Source organism: Beta vulgaris, chromosome 3, assembly GCF_026745355.1.
Source record: "Beta vulgaris subsp. vulgaris cultivar EL10 chromosome 3, EL10.2, whole genome shotgun sequence".
Taxonomy (NCBI): Eukaryota; Viridiplantae; Streptophyta; class Magnoliopsida; order Caryophyllales; family Amaranthaceae; genus Beta; species Beta vulgaris.
This window is the reverse complement of record NC_079204.1, coordinates 12,804,488-12,817,898: the sequence shown is the minus strand read 5'-3', so window position 1 is coordinate 12,817,898 and position 13,411 is coordinate 12,804,488. Positions and strand designations below refer to the sequence as shown.

Genomic DNA, 13,411 nt, shown 5'->3' with positions numbered 1-13,411 from the left:
ATCGACATTGGCTAGCTGGTCCTTGAAGTTTTTCAACTTCATATAGTAGGTTGAAATATCGGCAAAATTTGAGAGATGCAAGGCGTTAAGCTCGTTCTCCAAGTAAACGACACGAGTAGATGCTTGTTGTCTTGGAAGATAGCCTTGAGACGGTCCTGTGTTTCTTGAGCCGTGGCACCCCGATAAAGGACGATTTGTAAAAGATCGGGTGATATAGTGCCATAGATCCACTCTTTCACAATCGAGTCAAGACGCGATCATAGGGCATTGAAGATGTTGGGACGAGGAGCTTGTGGATCAATATGATCAAGAACGTTCCACGCATGACAGTGAGTTTCAAACAACTCAACCCAGTTGGAATAGTGTGGAGTTTCTCGGTCTAGGATGATGAGGATGTCGTTTTTGATGTTTGAGATGGCTTGGGCTGGGTGATAATCGGTGGAGGTAGGTTTGGGGGGGGGGGGGGAGACTCGGCATCCTTGGGGACATCATCCTTAGCCATGAAGGACGAGAAGCAGCGGAAAGCAGTGTAGAAAAGTTAAGTAATAAATCTGGGCAGCAAGCACAAACCTTACTGCAAGAAAAAATCTCATGTAAAGGGAAGCAGTATGATAAAGTAAAAGTGTGTTGGGATGGACGAAAAGTCCAAGAGGGTCGAAAAATTTGTGGGTAGGGAGGATGCCTAACGTGCGCTCTTGATACCATGTTGGATTGTGTAAAACTCCTTGAGTTTGGAGTGTTGTGTATTGATCAATATATATGTTTAAAAAATTTGAGTCATAACATAGTTAGAAAATAATACAAAGTATATTATAAGACAATGAGAAAATATTATCGCAATATTATTCTCTATCAACCTCTATTCTAGAGGATAATCTATACTTTTAGCAAAACATATAATTCCATTTTAATTTTTTTTTTCATTATTATTTGTAAATCGAAAACCCCGAGACCTTGATAATGAATGCCCTAACAAGTGAAACACCCACACATCGACGCCATCGTTAACTGACCGTATTGCGTAGTATAGGTTTTGATCCCGAGACCTCAGGAAGATATACTAAAGTCTTAACCACTAGACCAAATAACATTTAGTGTTATCATCTTAATTTATAATATTAATAAATGAAATTTTTTTTACCCGGACGTAGCTCGGACATAGTAACTAGTTTCTACTTAAAAGACAACATATTGATACTCATATTAGAGAAGTAAAAATTATCACTTTCTGCTCATTTTTGCCATGAATTTCTACTTAAAAGACAACATATTGATACTCACATTAGAATAATAAAGTTTATTATTATGATTATTATATAAAAACAAAAAAATGTTATAATTGTTGTGCGTTTGCGCTGCAGCTCGACCTCAAAAATCCCATTTCTCCTCTTTCTTCCTCTCTTCTCTATCTCTCTTATATTTCTTCGACAAAATTTGTCCAATTAAACTTTCGCTTCTTTTTTGTCTCAAACATTTCAGGTTCGTTTCTCTAATCGATCTATGTTACTTACACTCTTCTTTCATCCGATTCTAATTTCTATTATTATTTATCCTTCACCTCTTTTACCCAATTTTATTGCTCGAACGTTTTTTTATGGAGTTAGGGTTTTTCAGATTAAGCTCTTTTTTTATAATAAATTAATCTCGCGCTTCTTATTGTTTCCGCTAATCGAGATTATCGAATTTGTATACACTAATATTAGGTCTATTTTTGGTTAGGGTTTTGTCTAAGGGAACCTTTTTCTAGAGTACATGCAAATTTGGAGTTATTTTTGCTTTTGTTTACGAATATGTTTTTCTTTTTTTTTTGATTTGATTTGAGATTTGTGATTAAATTTCATTTTTTGCTGAGAAATTTGTCAATCGCAGTATTTTTGATCTATTTTTTGTTCGTTAATTTATTTGTGCAGTGCTTGACAGTGTACATGCCGAAATTTGCTGCCTTTGAATTGTTTGTTTTTGACTTTGTGTTGGTTTATGAATTTGCATTAGATTTACAGTGGGAGAAGCTTAAAGAGGATAGAGGGGAGGGGTTTTAGGTTAGGTTATGGCTGCAAACGTGAGTGAGGACTCTGTTGGTGGAAGGTCATTGGAGGAATTATCAACTGTGCAACGCAGCCAATCAAGTGATGAAATGGTTGAATGGCGCTCTCCGGACCAGGTTGAGAATGGAGTCCCCTCGACTTCACCTCCGTATTGGGATGCTGATGATAGTGATGATGATGGAGGTAATTTTTAGCCTGTCGCTTTGATTTTCCCCGGCTTTTTGCTAATGCTGCTGTATCTGCCATTTTTTTCTGAGCAATGTTAATCAGTATCATCACAAATTGCAAAGGTATTTGAATTAGAGAATAACCCATTGTTTATTTGTGTTGCTTTTAGTTATCATAGGGGTGCTTGCTGATGTAATGATTCTACCTAGAGCTAATACACAAGTATATATGTCATTGTTGTGCTGTTGCATACTGTTCACTGGATCAGTGAGGGGAATATATTGTTCTTTCATGGAGAGGTTGGAGCTGCTTGTCGTCCTATTTCTACAAGTCAATTGCTTTTGTTTGCTTAAATTGGCTCCCTTATATTATACCCCGTTCTTGGGGATACTCCCCCCTATAAACCCTTGTTGTCGTTTTGGTTTTCGGAAGGTATACAAGACCTTGATTAGGAACGCTTGGATCCCATCAATAAGCTGATTATGATGTAATTACATGTTACTACTCAGAGGAACCATCAGAAGCTTGGTTGATGCTGCCATTGTTACAAAAGACTTGTACAAAAATCTCAAGATTAGAAGCAATCTTGAATGCGCTTGATACAGAAGTTGTGGCAAGTCCGCCAAAGATATTAAACTTAACGAAACCACTTGCTTATCTACCGCTCTCGTCATTGGCGCTTTAGGATTCGTATCAATGGCAATGCATGTTAGCTTAATTGGATGGTATTATGACTTATTTAAAGCATAGCTGTGTGGAAGGGACTGCCTTAGATACAATAGGAAAGTGCTTTGAGTGCCGTGTCATTGAAACTAAAGAGATACTTGTCTGTAATTCTTAATATTTTTGCATATTGCTCAAAGTTTGTAAATTTTGTAGTAGGATTCACTTTTTCGTGTATTATTATAGAAAATCCTGTCACGTGAAAGGACTTTTTTGAAATCTTATGATGGAAAGGAGAACCATTGTTTGAGACTTCATACGACTACGAGTGCTTATGATGAAAGGGAGCTCTTATAAAAGGTCATGCTTCCTGTGTGAAACTCTTAAACATGAAAATTTTTGGGGGAAACTTCTTCTTTTAATTGCCAGCAAGTTCTTCCTATGAGTGTGCAACGCCTCAAATATCTTTCTCATAATTAAACTAAACCTAAACTGTGCGAGTTGCAATGCTGATGGCTTATGGATATTATAGTGCTATCTATTAAAAATATTAAGTTAACATGTACAAAGGAGAGGTTAAATATTTCTGTTTGCTCATTAGAAAGGGTCTCGACTTCTGGAACATGTGTATGTATGCTTTCAAATAATGATGGCTCACACAGGATATACTGTTGAGAAAATTATTCTATGGACGTATGTCTCTTGATGAAATGGTTTGTATTTCTCTGAAACAACTCCTTTCAGCCTATGCTGTTTAGGGGTCCATTTCGAACATTTGGACCACTTCATGTCAACGTTTGAGGTCACTTTTTGGTATGGGTTGGTACCCTCTCAGCTTCTTTTCCTGTCTAATGCCCTCTTTTCTGCTTTCCTTATGAGCATTTGATCTTACATCTTGTTTATGATATGTCTTTCCATTCTAGTTACCCCTTTTAGTTGGTATAGTCTTCTTTTTGATGTACGACTAGGTATGCTGTTGCTAATTTGTTCATTGGAGCAAAGAAAGTGAAAAGTAACAAAGTTTCCTGTATTTGTGTTGCTACTTGTGTTTTTCCGATCAAGATAATTTCCCAGTTAGCATATTTGAGATATTCGTCTCCGTTCTTGCAGGGCCAAAGCCTAAAGAGCTGTTTGGTAAGTACACATGGAGGATTGATAAGTTTTCAACGATTAACAAGAGAGAGCTTCGCAGTAATGCATTTGAAGTTGGCGGCTACAAATGGTTAGTTTCTTTTTGTAGTTTGATATTTCGTTGCTATCCCTGTTCCTATTTTTTCTCATTTATGAATTAGGGTCTCTTAGGTTAAATCTTTTTGTGTGTATCGAGCAGGCCAACCTATGTCGTACTTTTCATGCTCATAGTTCTTGGCTTCTGTTTGCTCATGTGTGCTCTGTGAGGGTGGTCATTGTCCATTATCATAGTTATTTGTCTTCAATCTCTGATTTTTACCTGATATCGATGTTCTACCACCCATCTATGTAATACAGATTTTGATCAGTTCCATTTGTACATTTAAAGCTAATCCTATCAATGTTTTAAACATTTTGTCAAGTTATGCATGTTTTTCTTAGAACATAATTTTTTATATGAAACTGACATTCAATGTAAATGTCGTAATTATATTAATGTGCTGACAGCATAATTGCTCATTGTATTTACGAGTACCCATTGTCAAGTTTTCTTTGCTGATGGGTTTGATGGTAGCCATTTGTAAATTGATATTTATTTTTGTTATCTAGTACTGTAATTTAGTGTTATTAATGTACGAGTATTAGTTTGGGGTTTGGATTCAGTTATCTAAGCATTCTGTAAGTATGATGTCGCTTCTGTTTTTCGCAGGTACATCTTGATATATCCTCAGGGCTGTGATGTCTGTAACCATCTCTCCTTGTTTCTTTGTGTTGCTAACCATGATAAGCTTCTTCCAGGTTTGGTTGAGTTGTCTATTAATATTCTTCACGGCTTTGCTTTGCTCACCCACCCTTTAGTCTACTTATGTTTCAAGTTCTGCTCACTTAAATGTTTCTCCTTTTTTGGTGGATCAGGATGGAGTCACTTTGCTCAATTCACTATCGCTGTTGTGAATAAAGATGCAAAAAAGTCGAAATATTCTGGTCAGTGGTCAAAAAACTGATGTTTTACTTTACATGCAACTGCGTCTTGAATGGTTTTCCTGATATTGATATGAGATGTGTAAATTGTCGCAGATACGTTACATCGTTTCTGGAAAAAAGAGCATGATTGGGGGTGGAAAAAGTTTATGGAGCTATCTAAAGTGTCAGATGGTTTTGTGGATGCAGACGACGTACTTACCATTAAGGCTCAAGTTCAAGTGATCAGGTAGTTTGCATTTTTTTCTCTTATTTTTTTGGTGCCTCTTTGGATGAAAAAAGAATGTTATTGATCTGAAAGAGGAGGAAGTATTTCTGTCGGTTGATAAGCCATTTTCCAATCTATAAGATAGTCGCAAATTGTTCATGTAGAAAGAGAGAACTTGGTTTGGAATTAGTGCAGACAATCAGCTGACTCTGTTGAACATTTGCTGTCCGGGCTTTTGAAAATTGTAACCACATTACATTCTTGAATTTGCCTCTCTCAATTCTTGTGCAAACGCTGATTGTAAAGATTTTGCATGGCTGACAGTCACTACAACAGGCCTTTACCATCTTTCAAAATTTGCTTTGTCCACTTTTTTCCAGTTGAACTTCACAAATTTACCTTGTGTAAAACTGATATGTGCGATCTTATTAGATTTTTTAATATGTATTTTGGAAATATTCATTTTCTTTTATAATTTTTAAAGATAATCAATGGTTTAAGTTTTTCCTCGTGAAATAATTTTTTGCATATACTACAAAGCATGGGAGTATGTTGTTGTTAATTGCTTGGAACTTTGAAATTCAATTGTGTTACCATAACCACTATGTTGTGTTTGCTTTTTAGCTATTATTCTCTACAAGCAAAGGTCATGATGTTATTATTTTCTAGTACTACCTCCGTTTCGTTTTAAATGCAATAGTTTCTTCTTTGGCAATTTCAAATTAAATGCAAGAATTCATTTCTTTCCATTTATGGCATAATTTTTCACCATAAAATTACCCAAATACCTCTTATTTAAAATTAAACCTAGTATTAATTCTCTAATCAATTATTAACTAAAATAATCTAACCTTTATTAGAGTAACCTACCCCACTCTCTCTCCTCATCTAGCACCTCCTCCACCTTTGTACTCTCTCTCTCTCCTCCTATACCACCACCATTCCTGCCTAACAACATCCACCACCAACCCAAAACTGCTGCCACCACCAGTCCAAAGCCGTCACCGCCACCACCACCACCACCGCCACCCCATGGATCGCCGCTACCACCACCCAAAAACCGCGACCTTTCCTGCTTCTCCTTTATCTTCTTCTCACTTCTCTGCTTTCATCTTCTACTACTTTTTTTTCTTTTAATTTCAGATTTTCTTCTCTCTAATTCTTTTCTTCTTCACACTACTGCACAATTCTTTTTCTTTTCTTCTCTTCTTCTTCGTATCCTTTTGCTTTTCTTTGTTTTGTTTGTTCTATTTGGTGGTCGATTCGGGATTTGGTAGGATTTAGGTGGTGCTGGCGGTGGATTTTGGTGGTGCTGGTTGGGGGTTGCGGGGTTGACGGTGATGGGGTTTTTTGGGACTTCGATTTGTGGTTAACGGTGGTAGGAGCGGTGATTTTCAATTGGGGTTTTGATGTGGTGGTGGACTGGTGGTTGATTTTTTTTTGTGGGTGGATGTACGAAAGTGGGTGGTGGTGGTTTGTATTGGTGGTTGGCAGTGTGGTTGCTGGTAGTAGCCTGGCGGTGTGTGGAAGTAGTGGTCGGTGCTGGCAGTGGTTGTGTTGGTGGTGGTTGCTTACTGTTGGTGATGGTTGCTGACTTTTTTGTTTTGTTTTTGGCCCCACTTTCTCTCTCCACATAAGTTTAATCACATGCCCCTTCATTTTTGTAATCACCCCTTAAGAAATTTTAACTAGGAGTTCGTGCCACTCCAATTGCTGCGTTTAAAATGAAATGGAGGTAGTATTATTTGTTGGCTGATTAGCTTCTATGTGAAAGGGATACCTCACCCCTTCAGATATTCGGCTGGCATATTGAAGTAGTAAATCATAGTCCTCTTTATTCGTGCAATCGACTTGATCTTCAGTGCTCTCTGGTGTGTATGTTATTAAGCTGGAGCTGTCTAAACAAATGGCCAAGTTTTTTAAATCTGTGGTTGACTACTGGATATTTGGTGGCATGGCAATGTGATTGACCTTTATGACTAATCTTTTTCTCAAGAACTTTTAAGGAGGACCTCTTTGTTCCTAAATTCAAGGCATGAAGTTGTGTTTGGCTGTAGTTGATTTTGATGAGTCTCTCTCATCGAACATTCATATTGTAACATGTAATTGGGGAAGTTTCTTCCCTATTTGATGAAAAAGCTATGTACTATTATTTGAGCGTATTGGATTACCTGTGTGCCTATTGGTTGTAGGGAGAAGGCAGATCGGCCATTTCGCTGTCTGGACTGTGCGTATAGAAGAGAACTTGTTCGAGTGTACCTAACCAACGTTGAGCAGATCTGCCGGCGTTTTGTTGAAGAGAGAAGAGGAAAGCTCGGAAAGCTGATAGAGGACAAAGCTAGGTGGTCAAGGTGTGTTTCTCTATTATTGTGAAAATGCTGGCTGAGTTGTGAAACTGTTATATGTATTCCACAGTTAAAGATGACTCGGTCTATAGTTATTTTCCATATGCTCTTCACTGATGGAAATAAATGTTGCTGTACCAGGTGTTCACAACACATTTTCAGTTTATGTATGATGTGGTTTTCTCATCTATCTATCATGTGCTTTTTTCAAGTTTTCTTGGTTCCACACTGCATTTATTTTTAGTATATTCTTGCGATACAAAGTTCGGAGCTCATATGATGTAATTATTGCACTAGTATGAATTTATAGTTGCTATACTGCTTTTATTTTTTGTATATTCTTGCAATTCCATACTCCAAAGTTAGGAGTTCATCTGATGTGATTGCTGCGCATTATTGGACATATAGTGCTTTTGGTCTTTGTGAACAAATTTTTGTCTATATTTTTTAATCAAATTTGAGTGGATATCTTTTCCAAAATCTATCGTTATGTTTGTTATTTATTGATATTTGTGCTGGCAGTTTTTGTGCATTTTGGCTAGGAATGGATCAGAATACGAGACGTCGCATGTCAAGGGAGAAGAAAGAGATGATACTAAAAGTTGTTGTGAAGCATTTTTTTATAGAGAAGGAGGTCACATCTACTTTAGTTATGGACTCATTGTACAGTGGGCTGAAAGCTCTTGAAGGTCAAAGCAAAGGCAAAAAAGGAACGGAAAAGTTACTAGAGGGTGAAGATACACCTGCTCCTATTGTTCGAGTGGAGAAGGATGTGTTTGTTTTGGTAGATGATGTCTTATTACTACTTGAGAGGGCTGCCATGGAACCATTGCCTCCAAAGGATGACAAGGGTCCTCAGAACCGCACCAAGGTGAGTTCTATCTAAGAAAGTGTGTGTGAGGAGGGTAGGTTGGTGTGTGTGTGTGTTCATGTTTGACTTCTAATTACTACTATTTCCCGGGGTTCTTTAGCAGTCACATTTTAAAGCATGATTTCTAGTTGGGGATTCAACCTAGCCCTTTGGTTTCTTATCTACTTGTTTCTAAAATTTTGGGTTGAATGGTTTTCCTTTATATTTTTGTTTAAAAGCCTCAGCATTGTATCCTCGGCGTTTCTTTCCATTTTCCATATTTGTGGTCCTTTTTTTTTTATGTGCATGCAGTCTTTGACCCTGAATCTGACTAAGAATTATCTTGTATTCTTATTCAACGTGGAGTTATTAACATTCTTTCTTTTTAAGCATACGGATGGAATTTGGATTTTACTTTCCGATTTTCATTGTTGATAATGAGGACTTTGACTTATCTGAAGCACAAACTTGACATTAATACTGTCTTAATTGATTTTGATGTTTGCTTGTCATAATTTTGACTTCTTTATTATACCAACTTTACCACTGGTTTGTTGGGTTCAGCTATCAAGTCTACTGTATTGTGAAAGTATGTTGTTGTGCATAGAGGTTTTCTCATTTGCCCGACTTAAGAGCACCGCTTGTTTTATTATGTTGTTGTTATGCATCACGCTGCAAGCAGTCATGAGACTTGAACACTGAATGATGTCCTGATCTTGTAACTGTATACCTGAGATCTTAATTAAGGTTATTGCTTTGGAGGGAGGAAGATTGTTTACCTTTGCACTGTTGTCCTTTACTTTATCACTGTCTCTTGTTTGTTGATGCAATTGTTTGAGAATTTTGATACATCTAGAGCTGTGTGTAGGATGGAGGTAGTGGAGAGGATCCCAACAAAGACTCGATTGAGCGTGATGAGAGGCGTTTGACGGAACTAGGCCGAAGGACGGTGGAAATTTTTGTGCTTGCTCATATTTTCAGGTCTTTGTTCCTATAAAAGTATATTTGAACTCCAAATGTCTCTCAAATGGTGTGCAGTTACTAAAACATCTTTCAACTATACAGCAATAAAATTGAAGTGGCCTACCAGGAAGCTGTCGCTTTAAAGAGACAAGAGGAACTCATTCGTGAAGAGGAGGCTGCGTGGCTGGCTGAGAGTGAGAAGGCCAAGCGAGGTGCTGGAGATAAGGACAAAAAATCAAAGAAAAAACAGGTTGCTTTTCATTATGCAACAATTGATTTTTGAAACTTCTAGTAGTCTGAAGCTGACTCTCAAATGTTTTAGAAACTAGAGTGGGAAATTAGATATTATATTTGGTTTTGGCTCTCCTTGAATGATAAGGAGGCGAGTGGTGTCAAGTAATGAGATTCCTCCAAATTGTGTTTTCATTTCAGTTGGTGTGGTTATATTACGCTGAAATGACAAAATGCGATAACTTCTTCATTTGATTCAGAGCTATGATACCCTGGATACTCTTGCAGAAAACTTTAGTTTATTGAGGCAACTACACTGTTTCCGTCTCTGTGGTTTACCATTAAGGTGGTAACTATTGTAGTTTGTTGCATGTCATCCATCATGATCTACTTTGTCTTGCCGTCTTCTAATAGTGAATAAATTTTGGGTGTTGAATTCTAAATGTTTCTGTCAGCACTTGGCATACTTTTATGCTTTTTGTGTTGATATGGCTAAATTTGTTCACAAAAAAACTGATTGTTATGTTCCATTTATTTGGACAAAAGGGCAAGCAAAAGCGGAACAATCGTAAGGGAAAAGACAAAATGAAGGATGACAAACCTGTCGTCGCAGTGCAAGACAAACAACTGTATGAAAATCTAACTGCTGGAAAGAAAGACCCGCTGGAGTCTGAAACTATGGCTGACAAAGATGATGCACTTGAAGATGTATCTGATGTGTCTGATTCCGTGGAATGTGCTGCAGATATGCTACAGCCTGATTTAGAAGACAGAGTTGTGAGTCCTGTTAACTGGGATACAGATACACCAGAGATTCACCCCCCTGCTGAAGCCAGTGGTAGTGAAATTAGCAGTATATCAACTGTACAAAATGGAATGGTAGATAAGAGGAGCTCGTATATTATGGATGATAGCTCCTCCACATGCTCTACAGATTCTGCCCCTTCCATAGTTATGAATGGATCATGCAGAACAATTCATTTTACAGACTACAAAAGTCTAAAATCACCATCAAGGTAAATGTCTGCCCACTGTGAGTTTTAAACCAAACTAGGTTTAGGTTTGACTCTGGAATCTGGTTTTGTAGAGGAAAGAATCAGCGAGGTAAGGGGACATCTGAGGAATATGGTGGTGCAAATGAGGCAGATAGTCGGCCATGTGAACCTGCTGAAGTTGGTTTCCAGAATGATGCTTCTCCTAGTCGCAAAGCAGTTGAGTCCGAGGGTGCTGTCACTTCCTTGCAGGATAGGACAAAGTGGCCGGAGTTGAATGCTGTAAAGAAAGTGAGTGCACTCTGCAATTGTATTGCCTGTTATCTTGTTGCTTTCTGATATAAAGTATCTCGTTGTTCTTATCTTCTTATGATGCATTTGCTCATCACTTTTCATTCTTGGATGTTGCCTTAACTATTCTGGTTGTTGCTTTAAATGATTTTTTTACTTTTTAAATTTAATTCTGGCTGATGTTGATAATATTGCTCTTAAAAGAGTGTGGTGACTGATCCGGTAAATCCCATAATTTAAACTACTCTTGAGTCTGGTTTGTTTTGCTTCTGTGCTTTCCCATCTTGCAGGGATTCCTCTTCTGCATATTATGTGCTTTGGATCTTCCAAACAACCACTTTTATATCATCTGCAAACTTCGTCAATTTTTACATTTTAATATTTGCTGTTATGCCAATGTGGTTGCTATGTTAATTCAGCAGGAAGAGGAGGTTGTGTTGCTGCAGAGAAAGCCAAGCAAGAAGGACAATAGGGACCATGTTGATATAGTACTATCTCAGGAAAAAGTGGCAGTGGCACCACACCCATCTAAGAGCCCTCCTAGAAATTCAACCCCACCACTTGCCGTTCCAGCAAATCATAACGTGAAAAGCACTAATACTGATCTGGTTCCATCAAAGAAAACGTCTTTAAACCGGCAACAACAAACTGACAAGGCAACATCAAGTGCATCATCCTATACAGCTACTGCATCTAAACCCGATTCCATAAGGGCCACTGTTCTGAAACCATCAGAGAAGCTTACTGGACAGCAGACCGCAGGATTATCAAGGCCGTCAAGTGCTCCTCTTATTCCTGGGTCTCTTCCTGCTGCGCCGGCTGTTTCCATGGTGCAGGCAGCAGCCTCAAACGCTCCTTCATTGTCGCGTTCTAGTAGTGCTGCTGGTCGCTTGGGTCCGGACCCTTCCTCTGCAGCAGCCCATCCTTATATTCCGCAGTCCTATAGGAATGCCATTATAGGTAATAATTCGTATAGTGCAAGTGCTGCTGGTTTGACGTATCCCTGTCAGCCAAGTAGTGCAATGGTAAACACACCAACATCATTTGCACAACAGCCCGCTTTGGTGCCCAATTCTGTATATCTCTCTCCGGCATCTGAAAGGATGGAACCCAACGGTGTCAGTTCAGGCATGTCATATAATGCAGCTCCTCAGGATGAGGCTCGAAGTCAACCATGGATGGAGAGCCCCCAGAGAGATGTTAATAGAAGATTGATGTATGATTCTCAATCCATGCATAATGATATTCCAAACTTTGATCTGTATCGACCCATGAACAGTGTACATCATGAACTCTTTCCATCGGGGTTGTTAGCCGGTACTTCCGGTCGTCAAGTCCAGAGTGCGCTGGCTGATGAATTTCCCCACCTTGACATTATCAATGATCTACTTGATGATGAGCAGGTCATTGGGAGGGCTTCTCATGGGAACATGGTTTATCAGGGTCTTGGAAGTGGTCCCACTCTTTTCAGTCGGCAGTTGAGTTACCCTACTGATATTAACCAATTGAATGAAGCGGGCTCTCTGGGAAGTTCTTGTAGGTTTGACAGATCAAGGAGTTACCCTGATGATAGCTTCCAGCAAGATTATGGTGCTAGCAGTCCTTATGATTCAGTCAGAGAGTTTATCCCCCAAGGTAATCCTATGCCTTACATGAATAATGGGCAGGTTGATAGTTTAGTGCCGAATCAGTGGCAGTTGTTGGGTCCTGATCTGTCATTGCTGGGCATGAGGAGTTCTGGGGTGGATGGTTACTCGTACAATATTCCAGACTACTCAAATATTGCTTGTGGCGTAAATAGTTATGCTATGTTCCGGCCTTCAAATGGACATTGAGAAGCCATTTTATCTAAAATATGTAATAAGTATTGAAGGGAATCTGGTCTTGGAATTGGGTGATTGTAATCTGTCTCATGAGAAACAACATTCTGTAAAGAGCGATGCTGGCTTATTTGCTTTCAGTTTTTTAGTTGATACACATGAGGCTTCCTTTCTTTTGTCTCTGGGCATTCTTTATGGGGTCCAATCTGCAATCCTTGTTTTTTGCTTTGTCAGCACAGCAAGTGCTATTAGCCTTGTTTTTTAAAGCTTTAGTTCCGAAATTCTCTCCCCTTGCTAAGAAAACAAGGTGCGTTCTAACTTGTCTTTCTCTCGAGCTTGTTGTAACTTGTAATGCACAAGGACCTCCGATAGATCAATTGTGTGTATCCCTATTGATCCTTTGGTCCGACAGGTAATATTATGTTATATTATAATTATGTTTATAAATTTATTATAAACGGTAATAAAATCGATATGTTTATTTTATTCGAGTTTTTAAGAGCATGATCAATAATTACGTTATATTATAATTATGTTCCTCTTCTTATGCCTTTGTGTTTTTGGTTCTTTATGAATTATGGACAATTCTGCACTGTTGCTTATTTTTCTTTTCTTTCTGCCATTTTCTATATTATAGTTTTATCACTTCTCCTCATGGCCACTTAAAAAGAAAACCATCGGCCTTATTCTAATGCTAATTTTCATAGTATTATTTGCCTCTGC

General features: G+C 38.3%; 1 protein-coding gene across 2 annotated transcripts; it reads left to right on the top strand.

Annotated features, from left to right (window-relative positions):
* The first annotated feature begins 1,319 nt into the window (after nucleotides 1-1,319).
* Nucleotides 1,320-13,174, top strand: LOC104888759 (TNF receptor-associated factor homolog 1a). 2 transcript variants are annotated; one of them, XM_010673818.4, is made up of 13 exons: nucleotides 1,320-1,479; nucleotides 1,993-2,228; nucleotides 3,987-4,098; nucleotides 4,717-4,805; nucleotides 4,923-4,991; nucleotides 5,085-5,217; nucleotides 7,389-7,547; nucleotides 8,064-8,412; nucleotides 9,260-9,372; nucleotides 9,457-9,604; nucleotides 10,132-10,601; nucleotides 10,673-10,868; nucleotides 11,291-13,174. In XM_010673818.4, exons 2-13 carry the CDS (start codon nucleotides 2,048-2,050, stop codon nucleotides 12,701-12,703), a joined length of 3,432 nt encoding a protein of 1,143 aa, XP_010672120.1. In that variant the 5' UTR covers nucleotides 1,320-1,479; nucleotides 1,993-2,047; the 3' UTR covers nucleotides 12,704-13,174. The 2 variants fall into 2 exon arrangements, with proteins under 2 accessions (XP_010672120.1, XP_010672119.1); XM_010673817.4 differs by having other exon boundaries at nucleotides 11,288-13,174.
* The last annotated feature ends 237 nt before the right edge of the window (nucleotides 13,175-13,411 follow it).

What these genes read in the sequence shown, in the direction of transcription:
- LOC104888759 (XM_010673817.4), top strand. Translation starts at nt 2,048, where the DNA reads ATGGCTGCAAACGTGAGTGAGGACTCTGTTGGTGGAAGGTCATTGGAG. An exon ending in CCATGATAAGCTTCTTCCAG is followed by an intron (nt 4,806 to 4,922) that starts GTTTGGTTGAGT and finishes TTGGTGGATCAG; the next exon opens with GATGGAGTCACTTTGCTCAA. An exon ending in AAAAAAGTCGAAATATTCTG is followed by an intron (nt 4,992 to 5,084) that starts GTCAGTGGTCAA and finishes AAATTGTCGCAG; the next exon opens with ATACGTTACATCGTTTCTGG.